This window comes from Mustela erminea, chromosome 7, assembly GCF_009829155.1.
Source record: "Mustela erminea isolate mMusErm1 chromosome 7, mMusErm1.Pri, whole genome shotgun sequence".
Classification (NCBI taxonomy): Eukaryota; Metazoa; Chordata; class Mammalia; order Carnivora; family Mustelidae; genus Mustela; species Mustela erminea.
In genome coordinates, this window is record NC_045620.1 from 133,820,405 (window position 1) to 133,846,013 (window position 25,609).

Here is a 25,609-nt window from a genome sequence, read left to right on the forward strand (position 1 = left end):
TCCTTCCTTTCCTCCTTTCCAATTAGATCTTCTCTCAACCTTTTATTTTCCTCAGGTGATTTTTTTACTAAATCATGTTTTTATTTCTCTCTTGAGTCAGTTTATATTATCTGCGACTGTATCTGTCTTTTCTTTCAGTTTTCAGTTGACTGGCATATATGTAAATTTATGTATGTAAAAATATGTAAAAAAAGTTAACTTTTTTTTTGTTTAAAAATAACTTCTTTTTTTTTTTTTTTTAAAGATTTTATTTATTTATTTGACAGACAAGAGATCACGAGCAGGCAGAGAGGCAGGCAGAGAGGCAGGCAGAGAGAGGAAGTGAACCAGGCTCCCTGCTCAGCAGAGAGCCTAGTTCCAGGCTCAATCCCAGGGCCCTGGGATCATGACCTGAGCTGAAGGCAGAGGCTTCAACCTACTGAGCCACCCAGGCACCCGTTTTCTTTTTAATTATTTTCTGCTTTTAAAAAAATTCCCTAGCTCCTGTTTTCTTTGGGTTTGTATTGTTCTTTTCTAGTTTCTTTATCTGCCTAATTTTTATTGTCAGTCTTTATTTTCCAATGCACATATCTGCTTGCATATTGGATAGTGAAAGAAGGAGGGTATCCGATACCTACAAATGCATTTGAAATTATCTGCATTAATTTTATCATGCTTTTTTAAAAAATGATTTTATTTGTGACATACACAAAGAAATACATAAAACAAGCGCAAAAAGATTTATCTCAAAGCAAACACCTATCCACAACCCAGCTCAAAAAATAAACATTGCTAGCCTCCAGAAGCTCTCTTGTGTTCTTTCCCAATCACTACCTCCCTGTGTTCCTCCCAAAATAACCACTCCTCTGCTTCATTAGTCATCAGTTTCTTGCTTTTCTTTCTAGTGTACCACCTAAACAATCACTCAGGAACTATAGTTTCCCTATTTATTGAACTTTATATAAGTGATACCACTGAATAGCTTTTCTTTTGTATCTAGCTTTTTTGTTCAGTATTATGTTGACATGAGTTATCTACATTGCTACAGTTTATTAGTTTTATTGCTGTTTTATTCCATTGTATGTATATACCACAATTTGTTGGTGTTACTTCAAAATTTTGTTACAAGTAGTGTAAATGTTTTTTGTTCTGTTGGGTTTATTCCTAGGTATAGCATTTTTGAGTACTTATAATCAGTCTCAGTGGGTGATAACAACTTGTTTTCCAGTGTGGTTACAGAAGTCTAGTTTATAAGTTTCCTTTGTCCTTGCTAGCACTTGGTATTATCAGTTTTAAAATTTTTGGTCATTTTTGGTCATTTTTGTGCATGCAAGGTGTGTCTCACAGTGGTTTAAATTCATCTTTCTCTAATGAGATTTCATACCTTTTCATCTTTGAGTATCTTCTTTTGTGAAATGCCTGCTTAATACTTCTTCATTTTCCTATTAGGTTGTCTCTTCTTTTAAAAGAATTGATTTGTAGGAATTCTTTTTATTTATTTTGAATATGAGTTCTTGGTTTTATTCTGTGTTTTCCCTGTTTGTGGATACCTTTTCTGTTTGCATTGCTTGCTTCTGGGTGTGAGTTGGGACATGTTGGGTGGAATGTACAAATAACTTTTCTTCTGAATTTGTGGTTCCCATGCCTCTGGGGAGTCAGTAGCAGCCCTCCCTTGGTGTGATTTCTCTGGTCCCAGTGCCACTGTTCTAGTCTGGGAGCCACTTGCTGCTTAGGAGCAAGATGATAGGGAATAGGAGAGAGAAGGCCCTGTTCTAAGTGTGGCTACCCGAAGCTCACTCCTTTCCAGTGGTATGGTGCTTATGAGTAACCCTCTTCTTACATATATAGAATGTGGTATCTTTTAGGTTTTTCTGAGCTGCGCCTACCTCCTTAGCTTTCTTTTTTGTGAATTATGTACAGTAGCTTGTTTTGTTTTCAGAAAGTTGTTTTTTTAAAATTATGAATTCTTTTGTCATTCTTTTCATCTTTTATGTCCCTTACTCAATTTCTCTTTTAAAATATCTTTGTTTAAATAAATTCTTGTATTCTCTAAGAGGGAAAATTATTCATTTAGCTATGTTTTTCAGCATAAAGAAGTTAACTATATAAAAAGTTTTGTCTGATACCTGTTTTTCCATTAGGAATATCCAAATCTAAAAATCAAAGCTTTCATCAAATTCAACTCTTTTGGTTGGAAAATAATTTGTCTTTTTCAGTAGTAATAAATTTTTGGGTTTTGTTCCATTTATGCTTTTTGATCTTTGTTTTTGTTTTTGTTTTCTTAAATTTTTTTTTTTCCTTTCTCGTTTTGTTTTACAGCTCTTTTGTGCTTTTCAAGATGATAAGTATCTGTACATGGTAATGGAGTATATGCCTGGTGGAGATCTTGTAAACCTTATGAGTAACTATGATGTACCTGAAAAGTGGGCCAAATTTTATACTGCTGAAGTTGTTCTTGCTCTGGATGCCATACACTCAATGGGCTTAATTCACAGAGATGTAAAGCCTGACAACATGCTCTTGGATAAACATGGACATCTTAAGTTGGCAGATTTTGGCACATGTATGAAGATGGATGAAGTAAGTAATAAGCAAGTAAAAAAAAATGCTAGTTTTTAAAAAACAAAAATGAAAGAAGCTTCAAATCTTCATAGTTTTAAACAAATATAAATTTAGTTTTGCTATGTAATGACTTAAAATAAAACTGTTTTTTTAACTGATCATCTAGCTACAGAGTGCTTTATTATTTATTTATATAGTACAAGATTTGGTAAATACAAGAGAAATAAGAATACAGAAAACCTGGGTATCACCCCATAGAATGGTGACAAGCATTTGCTATCATTTAAAACTAGTTCATGTGCAAAATGATTCAGGTGAAGAATAGAACACAAATATAAATTAAGGTACATGGGTATTATTTCCATCACCATTATTATTTCTCTATTTTTCCTTAAAAAGGAAAAAAAAAACCCTAAGAAGTTTACGTTACTGTCTCCTACCAACCCTGTCTGCATCAACCATATGGAATACATTTAGGAACATCATGTGTTGTGTACTTTACCTGTAGAACAATTCACATTATAATTAATAGGTTCAGTAGTTTTAACCTCATACTAATTATGATGTTGATTTATTTATTTATGTTGCAAAATTTGTATCTCTTCTCTTTTTCTCTGTAAGTATACTATATATATAATTCCTTGCAGTAGTTCCTAATGGGGAGGAATCATGGTTTGTTTGTTTGTTTGTTTGTATTTGTATTTCTTTGTTGGATCTAAGGGGTGACCTACTTATATCAGACTTCTTAAATGTTAGTGCATGTTGACAGCAAACTAGATATTATCTTTTGTATGGTTTTTATAACCTTCCATTATGCTTATATAGCTAATCATATTTCTTAACAAAAATATCTTATCAAGATGTTTATTTTTAATTAAGCTGATTTTCTTTTCTCTTAACCTCTTATGCCATCTTTGTGACATTCACTTTTATAGATCATACTGTCTTCATCAGCATTCTTCTAAGTTCAGCTCAAATTTTACCTCATTTACAGAGTTCTTCCTGATAATCCTAATCTGACTGATCACTTTTCTAATGTTCTTATTTAGAATTTGTGCTGTATTTCGTAGACCCTTTTCATATATCTAGATTTGTCTGCCCTGTCTACTCAACATTCCTTTCTTCTTTGGTCTTCTTCATTGATTATGTAGTCACTGTGTCCGTGTTTCGTATACATTAATTTTTAGTAGATGGAGCATTTGTCCCCAAAGCTCCCTCTTGTGGTGTTTATCATAATACAGTATAAAATGGTTAATATTAAAAATTATATTTAATGAAAATAAAGTATAATATAATTTTCTAATAGAATGCTAAATTTTTGTATGTCTGTTTTACATAATGAGTGGTGTTTTTGTACTGTGCTTCCATGGTTGTATTCTAATTTTAATTAAACCAAAACTTTTGGGAGGATGTGGAGAAATAAGTCATACCACATGTTTTTAGGGTAGGTAATGATGGTTAAGGAAGAAAGGGTATAGAGTGTGGGGAACAGGACAGAATATGGTTTTTATAGAATAATTTTACAAGCATGTAAGTAAATACTAAATTAAGTGACTTAAAATCTTACATTGTCTCTTTATAAGGCAAAATAAAATGTGACTTATGTAATTTTATTTACTATTTCTTAATTCAGGTACATTTAGCTGAGCTAATTATACTCCTTGACTCATCGCTTATAGTCATTAGGAGTCAACAGAAAAGCTTCATCTGGTTTTTATTTTATGATGTCTTCCCCCGTTCCGTTTCAGTTTTATTCTCTTTGTCCCTAATAAACAGCCACTGTCATGTGTTTACTATAAGCTCTTGCAGACTATTAATATAGTGTACATATGTATAAATAATATAATGGTATGGATGTCTTTTTTTTTTTACTTTTTTCACTTAATCTTGTTTTATATCTATTCTGATACTTGTAAATTAGCTCAGTCCTTCTTAATTTTCCATGTTATCTATTTGATTGTACTTATTCCCCCTTGTGTTGGATTCCTAGGCCACATCAGCTCCCTGCTGCCAGCAGTACTATGTTGAGCATAAACATTGATGTTGAGCACCTTCAGACATGTCCCATTTGTATTCTGACAAGGGTTTCCTCTGAATATACACTTAGAAGAAGTGGGACTGCTGACTCAGAGGATACATAAATAAAGTATTACCTGACTGCCAGAATGGCTGTAAATGTTATAACCTCTTGCTAGTAGTGCATTTGAGTTCGTGTCTCTCTGTGTTATTACTCTGCCTTCCTATTACTCGTCTAAATCTTATCAATTCCTTTGGTGTAAGGTGGTAGGTTTTAAAAATGGTATTTATTTTATAATTAATGATGTCAAACTTTTCTTCAGTTGTGAGTCATTTTATCTCATGAATTACTTGTGTATCTTTTAACCTTTTTAAAATCAACTTCTTGTTGATGTTCCGGATTTCCTTATATAATCTCAATAGTGATTGTACAGATATCGCTCATATCATCTTCCAGTCAGCTATGCATTTGTTTCTGTTTGAATAGGAGTTCTTAATTTTGATGTAGTGAAATATATATGCTTTAAATACTGAAGTTTTAAAATGTTGTTTGTTTTACCCCAGAACTCCATTCCTCAACTAACACTAATGATGAGAACAGCTATATATGTTGAAGAACAAAGGAGTTTTTTTATTAAAATCTATAGTACATAGAATTTATAGTTTTGTTATGTTAGCTGTTAATGTAAATGGTGCTACTGCAAGTTTTAGGTTCATCACTTTATTGGCCTCTGTTTGATTATCATTATAGTCTCAAAGCTATTAGAAATGATCCTAGTTTCGTTCTCATTCATCTGCACGTCTATGGAAGGGATTGGCAAACTGGAGTTCAAGGCCAGATTTGACCTGTGGCTTGGTTTTGTACAACTCCTGTACTAAAAATGGTTTGTACATTTTTAAAAAGATGTTAAAAAAAAAATGATATGAGGTAGAGATCCTATGTGCCTACAAATCCTAAAATATTTATTAAGTATTACTAAAATATTTATTGGCCTTTTACTGGCCTTTTATAGAAAACTTTGTCAGCCCTTTATCTACAATATAGACAGAGATCCTCAAATTATTTTTTAGCTCTCCTGGCGATGGATAAATGCAAAAATAAAACACAACTAAATATTATAACCACAAAGACTAAAAGAATTGGTTACTATTGCAGTTAAGAGTACTGGCATATGTCAGAAAGTTCTCTCAATAAAAGTGTGGGCTTACACAGTTTCCTGGATACTATGACTCTTTATCTCTCTGGAAAAAAAACATATAGATGTGAGTGAATGTCACAGTGTAGTATATTTACATCTAGATGTGTCTCAGTAGATAGCCGAGAAGTACTGCTATTTATTTATTTTTAAAAGATTTTATTTTATTTATTTGACAGAGAGAGACACAGCGAGAGAGGGAACACAAGCAGGGAGAGGGAGAAGGGGGCTTCTTTCTGAGCAGGGAGCCCCATGTGGGGCTCGATCTCAGGACCCTGGGATCATGACCTGAGCTGAAGGCAGATACTTAACGGACTGAGCCAGCCAGGTGCCCCGTAGTGCTGCTATTTAAAATTGCTTACTTAGTTAGGTAAATGGAATTCTCTCTTTGCTTGTCATTGGGCATTTTATAGCTACCTTTACCACCTTTTAAGGCACATTTTGTGTCAGTGTTTTAGGTTACCTGAAAATAATATAAAATTATATCCCTTAATATTCTAGTGTGTGCTATTTGATTATATTGAGGCTGTACTTCTTTAAAGATTTTTTCTTTAATTTATTTGACAGAGAGATCACTAGTAGGCAGAGAGGCAGGCAGAGGGAGAGGGGAAGGCAGCCCTCCCCACTGAGCAGAGAGCCCGATGTGGAGCTCAATCCCATGACCCTGAGATCATGACCTGAGCTGAAGGCAGTACTTCTTTAAAAGCTAATTGGTAAATTGTTAATGTTCTTAACCCTTCTGCAAGTGACAACAGTTTTTAAAATGAAGGTGTTTCTACTCGTATTTCTGAAAAAACCCTATTTTCTGCAAAATTATATTTAGAAAAGAATAGGTTTATGGGGACAGTAGGGACAGACTGTTCAAAAGCTATGCAGCTTTGTAACCAGAGCCCTAATAAAAGTAATAATTGGTATCCCTAGGAGATAACTAGAATAACAGGCAGCCTTTTGTGTGTTGGGCACTGTATAATGCAAATGGACATGGACTTCTAAACCAGTTGGGCTGTTTTTTAAATAGAACAAAGAAGAAGCAGGACTTTGCACTAGCCGAGAATTTTAAAAGGTAAGGGATATGCCTGTTTGAAAAAGGAGTCCCTGCTGCAAGTACTCATTTTTTTAAAGTTATTTAACAGTTCATTTATTTAACAAGTATTTATTGAGCATCTACTATATGCCAGCCAGTTTTTTTTTTTCATTTTATTTTATTTTATTTCTTTTCAGTGTTCCAAAAATTCATTGTTTATGCACCATTTTTAATCATTAAAATGGACTGAGTTGGCTCCTGCCTGTGTAGTAGTCAAGCAGAGGCTCTTAATGCTTTTCTGATAATTAAGAATTCCATTTACAATTTTTTCCACTTTCACAGGAACCACTTAGAATAGTCTCCTTGGCCAACCTCAAGATTTATGACTGACCAGTTTTGTGTTTTCTGTAAACTTCCACTTATGATATTATAATATCTAATACAAATTCCAGATATATTTTAGCAAATAAGCATTTAATCTTACCCATTTAAATTACTCATGAGGAAGCTTTGAAAATGCGTACCTGTTTATGTTGCTCTCCTGCTTAAAACCCTTCTGTAGATTCCTGTCATCTACTGAGTCAAATTCAAACTCCTTAGCTTGTCTGTATGAAGCTTCTTGATGGTGTGATCCCTTCCACATTTCACCCTCATTCTCTATCATTTGACCTTTTGTGCCTTATAGTTCACTGGTCTTAAATTACCTGTTGTTTCAGTGCCATAAAATCAATGATTTCATGATTCCTGGCCTTCAAATACGATGTTGGATACAGTTTACTTGGTAGATTCCTACTCATACCTTGAAACTCAGTCCACAGTTTGCTTATCTTGGCTCCTATGTCCTTGGCCATGCCCCCCTTATGGAGCATTTCTCTTATTTCTTGGCACTGTAAGTTGTTGAAGACTTGTGTTTTCTCTGTCGTAGCTATGGAATGAGCCACTTTTCCAGGAAGCTCAGATCTCTTTTATTCAAGAATGGTATTTAGAAATCAGTATTTGGGCACTACATTTGCTTATTGCTCCTCGAGTGCCGTTATTTCTAGGCCTTGTCACCAGACACATGTATACTGAATATACTGTATGTGCTAATCTGTATGTACACACATGTTCATATTTAATTCTGTATTTATCTCTCTGTATATCTAGGCTACTAAAATCATGAGTTCACACTGATACTGATTCTTTTCCTACACCACAGGGCTTATTGTAATCTTCTTCCCTTTTTTTTTTTTTTCCTTTTTTTTTCCCCCCTTTCCCTTTTCTCTGAGAAACCTGGCTCTTTTGGGACACCTGGGTGGCTCAGTTGGTTAAGGGTCTGCATTTGGCTCAGGTCTTGATCCCAGGGTCCTGGGATGGAGGTCTGTATCAGGTTCCCTGCTCAGCAGGGAGTCTGCTTCTCCCTCTCCCCCTGCCTCTGACCCTGCTTGTGCATTCTCTCTGTCAGATAAATAAATAAAATAAAAAAATAAAATAAAGAAACCTGGCTGTCATTGCCTACAGTTTATTTACTTGTTCAACTCTAGAAGACAAACATAAAATTATTTCAGAATTAATTACTAATTACCCTATGACAGATTTACTAATTAGAATATGTTATTTTTGTGCAGTTCCTTTTGTGTTTAGCCTTATAGTATCTGTTACAGATACTGTTTTCTGAAGTTACTTATGTTTGTGCTCACTTCGGCAGCACATATACAGAGTTACTTAGGTTAGTTTTTTTCATCACTGCCCCATTTGGTGTGGTTATGTTATTAATTTATAAAACAGGTTCAGTTTTTACTGTTTGTATTCCATTTGGAGTATCCCCCCCCGACACACACATCCTAGTTGATTTTAATTGCTTATTCGTAGTCTTTATGATGTGTGAAACATTCTGGCTTTCTGAGTTGAACCTGTGCAGATCGTATGCTCAGAGAAGGATCTTACCGTCCTCACTCCTACTGCCCCATTCCCATACTCCCACTGATCTCCACCCTTTTCCCACCCACACCCACCATTGGTAAACCAGGTTTTAGTTTCTGGTTTATCATTTCTGTATTTCTTTCCGTTTTTAAATTAATTATTTTTATTAACATATAATATATTATTTGCCCCGGGGTACAGGTGTGTGAATTGTCAGGGTTACACATTTCACAGCACTCACCATAGCACCTACCCTCCCCATTGTCCATCACCCCACTGTATTTCTTTAGGATAGGAGAAGAGACTTGTCATACATGTGGATTCTGTTTCATGTAATTTGAGAACTTCTCCATGAGACAGTTTTTTTTTTAAAGATTTTATTTATTTATTTGATAGATAGAGATAGAGGTAGAGATCACAAGTAGACAGAGAGGAAGGCAGAGTGAGAGAGAGGAGGAAACAGGTTCCCTGCTGAACAGAGAGGAAGGCAGAGTGAGAGAGAGGAGGAAACAGGTTCCCTGCTGAGCAGAGAGCCCTATGCGGGGCTCGATCCCACGTCCTGGATCTTGACCCGAGCTGAAGGCAGAGGCCTCACCCACTGAGCCACCCAGGTGCCCCTCCATGAGACAGTTTTAAAATGTCTTTTACAAATGTTTATTTAAAAAAATCTCAACCTCCAGTACGCTAGTCAAAAATTGTGGTTGGAGTATTTATTTTCCCAAAAGCAGAGTGCTGTTTACATAGTTTCCCTGCTAAAAATTCTTTAGTCCTGCCAAAGTATTTATTTTGCAAGTGGTTATTCAAATTGATCTCCATCTTACCTTTCCCACCTTCAACATTGTGAAACTTCACTTTTAGCTGATTTGGACTTTACTACTTTTCTTTAAGATTTTATTTATTTATTTGGAGGGAAACAACATGAGCAGGGGGAGGGGCGGAGAGAGAGAATCCCAAGCAGACCCCGTACTGAGTGTGGAACCCATACAGGGCTTGATCTCATGAACCAGAGACCATGACCTGAGCCAAAATCAAGAGTAAGTGGCTTAACCAGCTGAGCCACCCAGGCACCCCTTCACTCTTTTCCTGAATATGCTTTATAAAAAGTCATTCTAGTTCCTTTATTTTTCTCTTGTTTCTTTCTAAGCTGTCATACCTCTCTCTCTGGTAAAGCCTAACATGTCCCATCCTTTACAGCCTAACTTTATGCCAGTTATTTTTTTTATCTTACCCGTTCCTCTCCTTCCTCTAAACCTTTGAATGCTAAATAATTTTTTCTCCAATGGCATTTTTTGGTGTGTGTGTCCAGTTAGGTTTTAGTTCTTGAGTCTTACAGGATTCATTTTTTAAAGTCTAGTTTTGGTAGATATATTTGAAAGGAGTTTTATTTACCCAAACAAGTATCTTAATGTTTCCTCTAACAGAAGTATAGGACAGTCCAACCCTGCCTCTTAAAGTTAGGCACTGTTGTTTTTCATCTTTTATTCTGAGTACATCCGTAGAAATTATTGCCCTCTTAATTTGCTCAATTATTTTCAGGACTTTTATTAATTTATATTCAAACTAAAATGACTTCTATTCTCTATTTGCTATATACGCAGGGAAGTAAAATCATTGCATTATTGTTGCTAATTTGAAGAATGAAAAGATTGTTTTCAAAATTAATTTCCCATGATTAACATATATTTTTATTGCACTTAAATACATTTACATAAGTCATATTTACAAAATACATGGAACTTCCTTTTCCCAAGGTGTTCATAACACTTAGTATTTCGGGAATTTATATTAGCTTCCTTATGAGGAATGTGAATGACATACTCTTTCCTGGGGAGGTAAGGGAAATGGAGGGCATTTAAATTAGTCTATAAACTTCGCAAGTTTGCACAGAGCTGGAGGTGAACGAATAGTATTTAGCATTATAGTATTAGAGTGATTTCATTTTACAGCACACACACACACATGCTATAAGATGCACATGGATGCATATATTTACAATGGTTCTTGTCAAAAAGACATCAGGGATTGTCGTATTACCCATTAAAACTAAATACAGATAAAAGTTTTTTATCATTTTGCCAAATATCTTGATGCCACAATTCCATATTTCTAAATACACAGTTTGGTGGTATATAGCTTTCAAGCTGTTAAGATCTTTTAATTTAAACATTTTATCTATTTCCACCATTTTTTCTTAATATGATAAGAACTGTGTCTTTATCCAGCTCCAAACTAGGCTCTTTGTAATCTTAATTACTGGAGTTTCTTTTGAAAACACCAAAGTTTCCTTTCTCTCTAATTCTTTTCCCCAGGTCACTGCCTTAAGATCACGTTTTGTACTTCCCTTGTAACTACTTAGTAGTGTAAGAAAGAGAAACAAAAGATGTTGATTTGTTTGGGATTCCCTTAGAGTTTACCACTTTTTCCTTCTTCCATTGATGAAGCCTCCTGTATTTTAGAGTGGAAAAGTCATTCTTGATTTCCTGTAATCTGGACACTTTTAGGCATTTCATAATACATTTATCTCCTATCCTCCCAAAGCTGTATCAGCAATGAAGTTCTGTTGGTAGCAATTTGTAGTCACTACATAAATATAGTAATAACTGGAATAGTTGTATTTATGTGTGTATGTTTTTACATGTAGCTGTTTTTCTCTCTCTTTACCAGACAGGCATGGTGCATTGTGATACAGCAGTTGGAACACCTGATTATATTTCACCTGAGGTTCTCAAATCACAAGGGGGTGATGGTTACTATGGGCGAGAATGTGATTGGTGGTCTGTGGGTGTTTTCCTTTTTGAGATGCTGGTGGGTGAGTAGATATTTTGTCTTTTTTTCAAAACCCATCTCATAACACTAGTTTTAAGTCAAGAATTTGGGAATATAAGGACATTGTGTCCTGTGGAAGAAGTAGGATTTTTAAAAACTTTGAATTAGTTGTATCAGGTATGACAGATTACTAATTGGAAAGTTAAAACCAAATTGTACTGGCACAATGATTTAGTGAAAAGTAAAAGGATTCGAAAGTATGTTGCTAGGAAATAATTCTTCAGTGGTCTTTTTGTATGAAGAAAATGTTAGAAGAAGAAGCAAGTTTATAGCTCTAGTGGGCTTCTAGTCTAAGATTTTCTTGATTAATATTTGTTGTAAATATTTTAAGTATAAGGCTGTTAATATTTGTTCCAATTTTGTTTATATAGTTATGTAATTGATTTTTGTCAACTGTGTTTGTTACTTGTATTTACATATGGTTTTAATTCTAGTAAAATAAATTATAAAGTTATTGACTGATTATCGATAAAAATATTTTATAATATTTCATTCTCAGAAATCTCAGGCAAATTTAATAATTTCTTTCACTTTGACTAAATCAAAATTTGGAAGACGCAGGTATTTCAAAACTTTTATTTATATCGTAGATTTCATTCTTAAGATTCCCTATTCCTAAGTACTGGGGTCACAAAAATATCTTCCAGCTAAGGAAGCCAATAACTGAATCATCTGGCTTGAGGATATAGCTAAATCTATTTTCTGGGGCTAATCTATTTTAAGGCTAATAACATTATATGAAACAACTTTAAAGTTGAAAATTTATCTTTAGAAATTGGAGAATTTATTTTCTAGAGGATAACCCTAAAAAAAAGTGGTAGTAGAAAATTTGTATGATTATGATGATTATTGCTTTAAAAAATCAGAACATTTTGGCAAGTCTCAAATTTAAATAATATTTAATCATGGAATGTTTTTGTGGTGTAAATTGCCTTCTCTTGATGACCATTTTGTGTATATAGTATTCCTCTTGCTGTGCTTTAAACTCATGTCATAGTATGACCTATGTTTTGGGGGGCTTTTTTTTTTTTTTTTTTGTAGTGCATCTCTTTACATGCAGGATATGTTCCCAGGTAGCTGTTCATTCTCCCTACCTCTGACCCAATCTGATGATACATTAGCTGTTCTTGTAATCTTTTTAAAGTAGAATTATTCTATCATTTGCCTAGATTCTCCTAGGGATTTAGAAAGTAATTTGGAGAAAGTCACATAACTCCTTTGAAGGGACCATTTAAATACCTGCTACTGTTTTCAACTCTTGAGTTGAATTTAATGACTTTGAATGGCACTGATTTACAATATTCTGAGCTTACTCTGGTGCTTGCCTAGGTTGGTTAGCATGGGACTTCATTTAAGGAACTCTACTGTAATTTAAAATGGCGCTAGAAAAATCTTGAATTTAAAGCACCCCTTTGCCCTCTTTGAAAACAAACAAAAATTACCTGAATACCCCTTTTGAAATTTTGGATTGTCTGATTTGGGGAAGTCTGGTTTCTGCTAAGGTGACTTACAGATGAGTCATACTGGCAGGGCCTTTAATTCTTGGGGCTTTAGATGAGTATTGGCCAAAATGGTGCCTTCAGTTTTTTCTGTCTTTACACTCCAGTGCCTTTTTAGCATAGCCATTAGTCTGTAGGAACACTGCATTGGGAGACCATTTCTGCCATTATGAATTCTAGCTATGTGTCATCTTAGGCAAATCTCATATGAAGTAATAGGATTGGTCTGACTCTGTCCAGTTTATCATGGTGAAAATGGTTTATGTTTGCACATTCCAGTGTGGTAAGCCTGGGCCACACTGAGCTCTTAAAATGTGGTTAGTGTGACTAGGGAACTGAAATTTTTATTTTATTTTATTTTATTTTAAATAATTAAACTTTAAATTTTAATTCAACTTTAAATTTAACTTAAATGTTGGCAGTGGCTACTCTATTGTATAGCATAGCTCTAGAGCGTAATCTCAAGAAGGACTGATCCAGCTCAAGCATTAGAAGATTCTCATCTATCTGGCCCTACTAAATAATCTTCTCCATTGTAAAAACAATAAAAAATTCTATAGTTAGCATTAATTTTATTTTGCTTTTAAGAGTTGATGGTACATTGGTGTGATTAAAATTTAAATACATCCTTGGTATGTGCTGGTGTGTTTCAACTGAGGCTCCTCTCCCATAGGTCACTTGTTGTATCATGCATGTGACAAACTTAACGTGTTTAAATAATAGATGAAAAGTGTTTAATTTTCATTCTCTGTTAGTTACACTCAGTGTCTTCTTTCTTGGAATTTTAGGGGATACTCCGTTTTATGCAGATTCACTTGTAGGAACATACAGCAAAATTATGGATCATAAAAACTCACTATGTTTCCCTGAAGATGCAGAAATTTCTAAACATGCGAAGAATCTCATTTGTGCCTTCTTAACAGATAGGTAATGTACATTGAATTTCTTTGTAGAGTGCCCTTAGCTCCCCCCGCCCTTTTTAAAGATTTTTTTATTTATATGAAAGAGCACAGTGTGCAAGAGAGAGAACACAAGTTGGGGGAGGGGTCGGGGAACAAAGGGAGAAGGAGAAACAGTGACATGGGGCTTGATCCCAGGACCTTGGGATCATGACCTGAGCAGAAGGCAGATGCTTAACTGAGCCACCAAGGCTCCCTGAGAGCCCTTAACTTTTAAATTTGTAAAAATGAAAGCATAAACTTTTATTTACATATGAAGTCTTTTGTTCTCTTTATCCAAATTGCTTGGGTTAGCCTTTTCCTACTGCTGGGCCTGGTGTTGAGTTGCTCTTGTCATTATGTGTGTGCAACCCCACTGTAATCAAACTCTAACCTTACCTTCATGTCTAAAAAGAAAAAACAGAACTTAGTAAGGCATTTGAGAGGAGTAAAGCTTGTATTATTCACATTTTATCCTTTGAAGTGATAAGCCCATCTGACTCTTATTGTACGACTCTTGAGAGAAGAGTGTTTGGTGCAGGTACGTACTTGACATGTTATAATCTCAAAAACTATTTGTATTTGACTTGGGAGTGCCTCCTTCCCAGCCTTTTTATTTGCATTTGAATATACTCTGGAAATTCTATATTTCTTAAAACAAAATAGGTGAACAATGCTATGAAACCTGCTTCAAGAAGAGAAGATAGAAAACTCTTGGGAGTTTCTTCCTTGGCCTTTTGATTCCTGGCCTCTTTTAGATTTGTGATAAGAGTCAGCCTGTCAAAGGACCAGCTTATATTGGGTGTGTATGCACCACAGTCCAAACTTTATTCACCAGCATTGTGATCTTAGGGAAATAATTTTACTTCTGGGGGAAATTTTACTTATCCATGAACAGTGGGATCAGATCAGATTGATAACTCAGGGCATTTCTAGCTCGAAAAGTGTTCTGATTTCTCAGCAAAAACCATATTGTTTGTTAGCCAGTTGCTGTTACAAGCAGTACCACAGTGACTATCCTCAAGCATTTATATTTTGCGTACATTCTGTAGGATAAAGTTTTAAAGGTAGAATTCTGGGATACACACTTTAAAATTGAGTTGGTTTTACAAAATTGACCCCCGGAGTAGTCACAGCAGGGTATATTTCCATTGATGATAGTTACTTTGCTCATTCTCATCAAACTGTATATCATGAATTTTTTTTCATCTGAAGCAAGAAAAGTTATTGCTATTTTTTCTTATTAGAGAGGTTAACCATTTTAATATGTTTATCATTTATAAGATTTGTTAATTATCTGGTTAACAGACAGTCCATGCCGATATACTTAGAACAAATCCTGTGTGTTTGATTTGGGACTAGATGGGATGTTGAGGATGACCATAATTTGTGCTGAAAGGTGAATATAAAACAGGACACAGCACATGTTAATGAAAGATTTGCCTTAGCAGTTTATTGGGGGGTGGTGGTGCAGTCCAAGGAATGATTATAGGTAGAGAAAAGATATTTGGAAAAGAATTTAATGCCATCATTGTGGCTACCGTACTTCCCTCTAGAGTTTACAGGTTTTTCTGTTTATATTAAACATGACTCCAGGGCATATAAAAAAACTGATGTTTTTTATGTCCATAAAATCTGCATTGAAAACTCAGGGGTTCAAAGAATTAAATTGTTAATATTGTTATTCTTGTATTCAGAATGATTATTTTAATGTAAATGTATAATTATTTTAATATACAATTTATCAGACTGAAGATTGATAGTTTCTAACAATATGTGAGCTCTTTATAAGAAGAGATTTTCATTTTTTAAAATTTTGATTTGATTTTTACTTTTTAAATGGTTTTTAAAAAATTTATTTATTAGAACATATGAGTGGACATGAGGAAGGGCAGAGGCAGAGGGAGAGAATCTGGAGCAGACTCTGTGCTACATTTTTAGTGGAGAGGCTTTGAATAACTTTTCTTTGTTTGAAGTTAAACTTCTGTCCATTTTACATCCTGGAGTTGGTCATGCAGTTTGGGCATACATAGATGAATATTTTTATTTGAAAGTTTCATGCGTACTTTTCTTTGATACAAACTACAGAGGGAAATACATTTCCCTTTCCATGGCATTTACTCTACTTTATCACCCTTTTAATCTAGAGAGATCATATGTTGTAAAATGAACAATACTTGTTTTGGAAAAACATTTAAGCTGAAACTTTTAATAAAGATATCTCAAAGTCATTTGTGATCCTTATTTTGGTCCTAGGCAAGATAAGAATTAATTTTTTTTGTAATCTTTTTGTAATATAATCTTTAACTGCATTGTTTAGGGAAGTACGACTTGGGAGAAATGGGGTAGAAGAAATCAAACAGCATCCTTTCTTTAAGAATGACCAATGGAATTGGGATAACATAAGAGAGAGTAAGTCAATAAATTTAAATATTTCCATTCCATCACATTTTAAATCTCAGTAATTGATCCCTCTTTTGAATTAGTAATCATGTTTGTTACACTTAATGCTAACTGATTTTTAATTCAGAGGTTTTATTTCAAATTTGTTCTCTTGCAGTATTTATAACTAAATGTTCCTCAGTATCTTAAACTAATATGTATTCCTTAATTTGTAAGTTTTTTATGGATCTCAATAATTTTCAGAATGGGGGACTATTCCTTAATTTGAATTTAATTTCTTTGAATTAATCAGTAATTATGTAGACCATACTTTGATGAATACTGGAGTAAGCATAGTAATTCATTTTAACTTCATGTATATTTGACATTAATTCATTTTAAGAGTAAAAATATTTTACTTAAAGAATGTGAAAGGCCAAAGGCTAAAGAATGTTTGTGCAAATTATTGCTGCTTACAATTTTAATACCTAGAATAATATCATATTGCTCTCCTTGTTTATCTATATTCAAACCTGCTCCAATGTAGTAATAAAATACTTAATAAAATTTTAGTTTTTGAAATGATAGAATATAAAACATGTTACCAAATTTTCTATAGTAAATCATGATGTTATTGATTAATTATATATTATTGATGTATAATGTGTTGGTATTAATATATATTAAATCTGGGTGGTTAATATATATTTTGATTATGAAGAAAATAATCCATTTCTTTTCTTTGAACAGCGGCAGCTCCTGTAGTACCTGAACTCAGCAGTGACATAGACAGCAGCAATTTTGATGACATTGAAGATGATAAAGGAGATGTAGAAACCTTCCCAATTCCTAAAGCTTTTGTGGGAAACCAGCTGCCTTTTATAGGATTTACCTACTATAGAGAAAATTTGTATGTGATTTGTTAGATTTTTATTCCTTTCAGGATTTAGCTGTAAAGAGTTACCTTACTATAATACTCTGGATTACAGAAGATAAAGTGTTCATTTGTTTTAAACTTTTGAGTGTTTTAAAAAAGGACTATTGAAAGTTATTTTTCATTTAGTTCCATTATTCCTGAATGTTATTCATTTACAAATGTATGCAAAACACTCTTCTATATTCCTTGGGGTAATAGAGAGTAAGACTAAATATGTTTGAAGGAGCTTACCATCTAATAAGGTTGGTAATAAGGGATATAAGAGAATAATATAGTCATAATAAAGGATAGAAATATGATATTTGCCTTAAGAAAGGTACCAAAATATCTAAGATGGTTCAGGAGAAAAATAAAAGTCACATCTCTGGGGGTGGGATATGGAGTCAGGTAAGACCTCAGGGAAGGAGGGGGGTGTTTGTAAAGCTAAGAAAAAGTTTTGAGTGGCCAAGATGTGGGGAGGTTAGGTGAGAGTCATGGGGAGATGAACAATGGGAGCAAAAGTGTGGCATGTTGGCACACATTGGGAGCATAGTAGTGTGGTCTAGTAGGGCCCAAACACAAGGTGCATATTGCTGTATTACGATCATTTGGAGGACCTAATGAGACTTTAGGTTTCTTGGCTGTAATCCCTCCATGTAGCACAGAGGCTGGCACAAGGCCAATAAATACTGGTTGGCTCTGGTGAGTATTGGGTATAAAGATTAAAAACTATATTGGAGGTGAAGTTCAAAGGAAGAATAAAGCAGCAGATGACTGTTGTGTGCTATACTGAGGGACTTTCAACTTTGACAGGCAGTGAGGAGTGAGGCATTAGAGACATTTGAGAAACATGTTTGAGAAACTTTTGGTACTTCCATGTATGTAATGGTAGGGGTGACCAAGCATTTTGGTTTGCCCAGAACTGAGGGGCTTCCTAGGATATGGCAAGGGACTTTGATGCTGAAACTCAGAAAATCCCCAGCAAACCAGGATGAGTTGGCCATCCTGCTAACGATAGTATTCTAAACACTCTTGTAATGCTTACTAAAATGAGGATATGAGTGCCTTGATAAACCCAAGCATATTTATAGGCAATGAGGGAGGACTCAGAGAGATTGACAATTAAATAAAAGTGAGGATTTATGTATTAAGACCTGGGAATCAAGAGATGTTATCTTTGAGAAGGAGGAGAGATGTCTTACTAGATTTCTTGATAAAATAGTTACAGGAACTCAAAATGAGGTGAAGAGGGGCAATGCATAGCCCATCTAGTGACTGCAGTCTTAACAGTATTAAAGACTAGAACATCCAATGGGGGGGGGGCAAAAAAATGTGCAACATTTTAAATTATTGAGAATGATAAATATCTAGAGGGGAAAACGTTGCTTCATTTAAATTATGTTGAAGTGGTCAGAAAAAAAAATCTTTGTGGCTGGAATTTAATTCTGATAATAATTTGGTGGTATTAGGAAATGGATTAAAATGACATGCAAAAGACTTACTTTCTGCCTTTCCTTCTAGGTTATTAAGTGACTCTTCACCTTGTAGAGAAAATGATTCAGTACAATCAAGGAAAAATGAAGTATGTATAGGTTTTTACTACTTTATTTTAATCATATGTTCAATTAATTTAGTGATATCCATGCGCTTAAAAAGTTCATTTGATGCTACTTTTTGAATCAGTAGATGGCATTCTCTGTTGTAATATAGTTCAAAGAACATTTAAATGATTAATTTATTTGGCAAGTATTATTGTATAAGATACAGTGGCTAGTAAAAAGATGAATTATATATGGCTTTAGGCTTAGTTATAGTAGCAAAAGTGATAGAATAGGTTTATAAGCAAATATAATATCAGGAAATTTTATAATCTTAGTACTATAAAAGAGTATATATAGATAATAAGGTATAAGTGTACAAAAATAGTGAAGGAAGTAATATTTTGAGTGTTTAAGAATGAATTCAGATAAAGCGTGATTTTATCAAACTATTAACATATTTTGTGGCTTCTAATTTCTAACTACAAAAGTAAATCATATCCACACATACACATTAATGAGTATGCTAAACATTTTTCTCCTTAAAATTTATAGAAAATTAGAAAGTTGGTTAGATAATTCTGGTATGGTTTCTCTTGGGAATTTTATAAAGCATACAAGTATTGTAAATTTCTGTGTTTTCTGTTTTGTTTTAAATAGGAAAGCCAAGAGGTATGTTGATGTCACGTATGTTGAAAAACTGAAAAAGTGCTTCATTCTAGCAGTGTTTTGATGTAGCCATTTTCCACCTAGCATTTGGAGTACTACATCTGCCTGAGAGAGAAGTTCCCAACTTTTTTCTACCAAGTATTCCTTTCCTTATTGCCCTTATGGATCTATTGTTTAAATATGTATTGTGTTATTTTCTTAGTTTTATTTATCAAGGATATGTAACTGATTAACATGTGAAAACTAGTGTGATCAAATTATTCTAATACAATAGCAGCCAAAAGCAGTTAACTTGACTTGTTCATTGGCCTGTATATTTTTTTTTTTTTTTTTTTTTTTTTAAAGATTTTTTATTTATTTACTTGACAGAGAGAGATCACAAGTAGACAGAGAGGCAGGCAGAGAGAGAGAGAGGGAAGCAGGCTCCCTGCTGAGCAGAGAGCCCGATGCGGGACTCGATCCCAGGACCCTGAGATCATGACCTGAGCCGAAGGCAGCGGCCCAACCCACTGAGCCACCCAGGCGCCCGGTTGGCCTGTATATTCTTACTAGGAAAATAATAGTTTTGTATAAAATTTATAAAATATTTAAGAAACATGGGGAACCCAATCACTATAGAAAGAATAATGGAAAGAACATTAGCCTTGGGGTCTAACAGACTTGGATTGATTTCTGGCACAGCCACTTATTAGCTAAGCTATCTTGGCCCAGTTATTCACCTTTTTAAAATTTCAGTTTCTTTATTGAGTAGATACAACACTACTGTATTCTTTTTTTTTTTTTTTTTAAGATTTTATTTATTTACTTGACAGAGAGAGATCACAAGTAGACAGAGAGGCAGGCAGAGAGAGAGAGAGAGAAGCAAGCTCGCTGCTGAGCAGAGAGCCCGGTGCGGAACTCGATCCCAGGACCCTGAGATCATGACCTGAGCCGAAGGCAGCAGCTTAACCCACTGAGCCGCCCAGGCACCCCAACACTACTGTATTCTACGGTTGTTGTTAGGATTAATGAGACAACATCTGTAAAGTGCCACTATACCTAAGGCACAAAGGAACTAAAAAACTTAAATCCTTTATGAAGAAGATAATCTCCAAAAGTGGACTGTTTAATACTTTCTCTGATTTTAGTTTATTTAAAGACCAACATATCTGGCCTTGAAGAAGACACAAAGAACGGCAAGGAAATGACTTATGATCAATTAGATATTATTCATCAAGAGTTATTGATTATAACTTTTAGTACTGTTCCTGGCATGGTGTAGAAAGATACAAAGAAGAGCTTAAATTCTTCTCTTTAAGAGCAATAATATATTTTTGAGCAAGTTCAAATATTCCAAGTATTTGTTTCAGAAATAGAACTTTTCATCTTATAAGTACACATTGTGACAGTATTTTATATAAGTAATCTGCGGAAGAACAGTGGAGGATATCCTTTATTCATAATGAACGATTCATAATGTCAATTCATAATGACACTTCTTGGTGTCATACAAGAATTCTGCCAAGTTTAGAGCTTCTCACTCATATGTTTATGTGGTGTGGACATGTACATGTTTGCATACGTGTGTAGTGTGATAGAGAGCAGGAGTTAGAGGATTTTTTCCTCTGTCACTAGAAATCACATCTTTAAGAAGGTACAGAAACTTTATGTACCATTATAGATGAGGTTATATTCAGCTCACAAAACAGCTTGTCATTGTTTTCTTGAGGCTTTTATATTTTAAGTGTGACTAAACTTTCTAATTATAGTATCTTATTTTCTGACAGATTCAGAAAAAATTATACACGTTAGAAGAACATCTTAGCACTGAGATGCAAGCCAAAGAGGAGCTAGAGCAAAAGTGCAAGTATGTTTTGTGGCTAGTTCAGTGTGGTATGTTAAAATTGAAGTTTAAACGTGTTACCTAAAAGGAAGAGCTACAAAGTAATTATTTGATTATTTTAAAATTTATAGTAAGATGTTTTTATTATGAATTAGAGGTTTACTTATTATTTCTTTTGAAATTCTCCAGATCTGTTAATACTCGCCTTGAGAAAGTAGCAAAGGAACTAGAGGAAGAGGTAAAGTTCCTCTATGCTTTTATTAACACCTTTGTTCACTAAGAGTTTTGATGCCTGGCCTAGCTGCAGAGTTCTCTTAGACCCATATTAATACTATCTTGGTATATAATAAGACCTACCTCTAGCATTGGTGAACAGGACTAAAATTATAGGATAAGCATGATGATAGACTTCATTTTGTTATGTTTTTGCAAACTTGAGTTAATTTTAGCATGTGTAGGTAATGCAAGAAAGAAATTTGCATTTATATTAAATTACTTGGCTTAACAACAGAAAGTAACTATTGTTTCTTCTTTTAAATTTCTATTCATAACGTTTATATCAAGTGAAGATGATTCATTGGTAATGGAATGTTTCAGAAAGTTTGACTTTCAGTAGTGAACACTGGTCTTGATAAGTTAAGAGAGGTGTGCTATTTTGAAAATAATGGAAAACATTGTGAATTTTAACAAAACAGCAGTTGCAGCTTATTTTTAAAGGTGTCTTTTATCTGCTTGAAATACTGTTTTCTTTTATTTTTATGCATACTTTCCTTTGATAATAACTTTAAGCATTATTTCAGATTACTTTAAGGAAAAGTGTGGAATCAGCATTAAGACAATTAGAAAGAGAAAAGGCACTTCTTCAGCACAAAAATGCAGAATATCAGCGGAAAGCTGATCACGAAGCAGACAAGAAACGAAATTTGGAAAATGATGGTTTGTAGTGTAGAATATTAAATACTTACCAAGAAAGAAATTGTGTGTGTATGTGTATGTTGTGTTGAAGCTTGCCACTGAAATTCTTTTTATCATAGTTAACAGTTTAAAGGATCAACTTGAAGATTTGAAAAAAAGAAATCAGAACTCTCAAATATCTACTGAGAAAGTGAATCAGCTCCAGAGACAAGTAGGTTGATCTCAGTTGTAGTAAAGATCATTGAATTTTCTTAATGACTTATCAGTAAGACTTGTAGTTGGCGATGTTACAAAATGGCCTTCTTTGCCTCTCATTTTCAAGGGAAATCATAAGGAAAAGATTTTTACTTTTTTTTCTTATTTTAAATAGTTTGTAATGAGGTACTAAATGGAAATATTTTCATTATATATGCCTGTGTTTGTTGTTGTTTGTTTGATTTTGAATGGAATATCAGCTGGATGAAACCAATGCTTTGCTGAGAACAGAATCTGATACTGCAGCCCGGTTAAGAAAAACCCAGGCAGAAAGTTCAAAACAGATTCAGCAGCTGGAATCTAACAATAGAGATCTTCAAGATAAAAATTGCCTGCTGGAGACTGCCAAGTTAAAACTCGAAAAGGAATTTATCAATCTTCAGTCAGTTCTAGAATCTGAAAGGAGGGACCGAACTCATGGATCCGAGATAATTAATGATCTACAAGGTATTAAAATAGAGATTACACTTGAATTCATCTTGATGATTTGCATTTTGGAAATAACTTTTCATGATGGATAATGTTTTGGAGTATCATGTTTCTGAATATACTACTCTGTTATGTGAAGTTAGGGTGTTGGAAATGCATCGATACAAACTTTTACAAATAGGTTTACTTTAAAATAGGTTGAAATATTTTAACTTGTCAAACTAGCCCCTTGATTTTCAGTTGACTTCATTATAAGGCACTCTACCAACAATTAAAAAAACTGCTCATAAATAATACCTCCAAACTATGAGGTGATTTTTAAAATTTTTTACTCTTAATTTAATATGTACATACTCTGTGGGCTTATTGTTTTTAAAATGTTGCAATTTTAGGCAGAATATCTGGCCTAGAAGAAGATTTAAAGAACGGCAAAACCTTATTAGCAAAAGCAGAGATGGAGAAGAGACAACTACAGGAGAAACTTACTGATTTGGAAAAGGTAAAACATGTTCAGCTTTATATATTTTTAAGGAAATGACTATAAAATATCAGATTGGAAAACTTACTCTAAAATAAAGGAAATCAGGGGCACCCGGGTAGCTCAGTTGGTTAAGTGTCTGCTTTCAGTTTGGGTCATGATCCTGGGGTCCTGGGATCGAGCCCCACATCGGACTGTCTACTCAACACGGGAGTCTGCTTTTCCTTTTCCCTCTCCCTTTCTCTCTGCCCCTGCTTGTGTGCTTTCTCTCTCTCAAATAAATAAAATCTTAAAAAAAATAAAATAAGAGAAATCAGAATGCTTTCAGTGGATGTTTATCCCTAGGGATCCAAGAAAAACTCAAATTTTGACTTAGAATATGTCTTAAAAATGATAGAAAGTTATCATGGCTTTTGGCATTTACAAGTTATTCTTAAAAATACTATAAGCCAGGGCTAATTTCTAGACTCTGTGCAGTTAATGTGGTGTTTTTGTTCACTTATTTATTCATTTGTTTACATATTTAAATGTGTCATCTGTGGTAGAAATACAGGATATAGTCCTTGCTTGCCTTTAACAGTGTCACAGTTGGGTACCTGACTGGCTCAGATGGTAGAGCATGTGACTCTTGATCCCAAGATCACGAGTTCAAGTCCCATGTTGGGCATGGGGCCTACTTTAAAAAAAAATTAATTTAAATCTGAGAGTATCTTCTAAAGTAATAAGGTACACAGATAATTCTAATGCAGCGTGGTACATAGAATGCTAGAAGAATGAACAGGGTATATTGGATGCACAGGAGAAAAGGCCCCATCTGACAGGGCAGGATTGGTTGGGTGGGTAAAGGCACATTCTGAGTTGGGGAAGACAGCATGAACAAAAGTTACAGAGGATGGAAAATAAAAAAGGCATAGTTGATTTACTTAATGCAAACTGCCCGATATTTCTGGAGTACAGAGCAGGAGTCAACAAATTTTAATCTTTTAAGGAAGACACAATAAATATTTCAGGACTTGAAGGCCAAATGGTCTCTGTTGCAACTCAGCTCTACTGTAGCACATAAAGGAATGGGTGTGGCTATATTCCAGGGAAATTTTACGAAAATATAAGACCAAAATTGGCCTGAAGTCACCGGTTTGGTCCTAATGCTTAGTGTGAGGAATTTAGTGACCCAAATGATCTAGATTATGTAAGATTTTGAATACTCTCTTAAACTTAGTTTCTGTAAGTAATGGACTAACCACTGAAGGACTTTAAATTGGGTGCTGTTACTAGAGGTAGATTTAAGATAGATCATTGTGTACCTTGTAGAGGATAAATTTGAGGGGAGGACATGATAAGAGGTAGTAGGGAGATTAGTCAGAGGCTTTTTCAGTAACTCAGATAATGGAGAATTAACTAGTACAGTGGTTAAAAGGATGGGAAATAAGGTGAGAAATATTTGGAGGAAGAATATTTGGGCAGCCCTTAGTGATTGATTAGATGAGGCATGTGTGTGGTACTTAATAAGGATGAGTTCTAGGTTCCTACTTTGTGGCAAGATATATAATGGTACCGCTAACTACAATGAATAAAGGTAAACAGTTCTTAGAAGAGACAATGACAAATTCATTTTAGTCCTGAGTTTGAGGTGTGTGTGAGTCAGCCAAATTGGGATGTTTACAACATCAGTAAACTGGTTGTTGAAACTAGAAATACTTGAGAGTCATTGGTACAGAAGTGCTAACGCCTGTGAATTAAAGAACCTGTCTGGGAAGAGATTGGTTAGAGCAGTGGTTTTTCAGGGCAGAGTAGATTACTCTGTTGGTGGATTGAAGGAATCATTTTCAGGATTGGAGATTTATTTGAAAAATAAAAGAAATATCTACACTTATGATACAAACTATAGAGAACAAAGAATTAGAAAATCTTTTTGAGGATATATAGAAATTGAAATCTGTTATTAAAGATTCCCAACTTAAAGCAAGTCCCTTTATGTGCAATATAAGGGGGTAAATGGTAGAGAATCCTGAAAATTTATCTTTAGATATATATTGGATATGTTTTAAAAGTGAGAAATAATGATATAGGAAGGGGAGAAGCTTTGTGGCTGAAGAACACTACCTCCAGAGAACACCAGCATTCATTCAAGGAGCAGCTGGGGAAGACTTCGTAAGTGACATAAAAGATGAGAACAGCAAGTGAGTTCAGTGTCAGGTATGTCAAGGAAATAGTTTCAAGGGCAACAGTGAGTCTAAATGAGATAAAAACTGAAAAGTGTTTG

The 25,609-nt window shown here is 34.3% G+C and overlaps 1 protein-coding gene across 7 annotated transcripts in view; it reads left to right on the top strand.

Moving 5' to 3' along the window:
• The window catches only part of ROCK2 (Rho associated coiled-coil containing protein kinase 2), a 144,639-nt gene that overhangs the window by 87,227 nt on the left and 31,803 nt on the right, over nucleotides 1-25,609 (top strand). For all 7 annotated transcript variants that reach the window (XM_032353292.1, XM_032353293.1, XM_032353294.1 and 4 more), the window contains exons 5-17: nucleotides 2,299-2,559; nucleotides 11,344-11,488; nucleotides 13,793-13,931; nucleotides 16,263-16,354; nucleotides 17,075-17,234; nucleotides 18,762-18,822; nucleotides 19,439-19,450; nucleotides 21,214-21,293; nucleotides 21,459-21,507; nucleotides 22,070-22,205; nucleotides 22,304-22,395; nucleotides 22,640-22,886; nucleotides 23,261-23,367. In XM_032353292.1, the coding sequence (XP_032209183.1) occupies nucleotides 2,299-2,559; nucleotides 11,344-11,488; nucleotides 13,793-13,931; nucleotides 16,263-16,354; nucleotides 17,075-17,234; nucleotides 18,762-18,822; nucleotides 19,439-19,450; nucleotides 21,214-21,293; nucleotides 21,459-21,507; nucleotides 22,070-22,205; nucleotides 22,304-22,395; nucleotides 22,640-22,886; nucleotides 23,261-23,367 (1,581 nt within the window). The remainder of the gene's footprint in view (nucleotides 1-2,298; nucleotides 2,560-11,343; nucleotides 11,489-13,792; nucleotides 13,932-16,262; nucleotides 16,355-17,074; nucleotides 17,235-18,761; nucleotides 18,823-19,438; nucleotides 19,451-21,213; nucleotides 21,294-21,458; nucleotides 21,508-22,069; nucleotides 22,206-22,303; nucleotides 22,396-22,639; nucleotides 22,887-23,260; nucleotides 23,368-25,609) is intronic.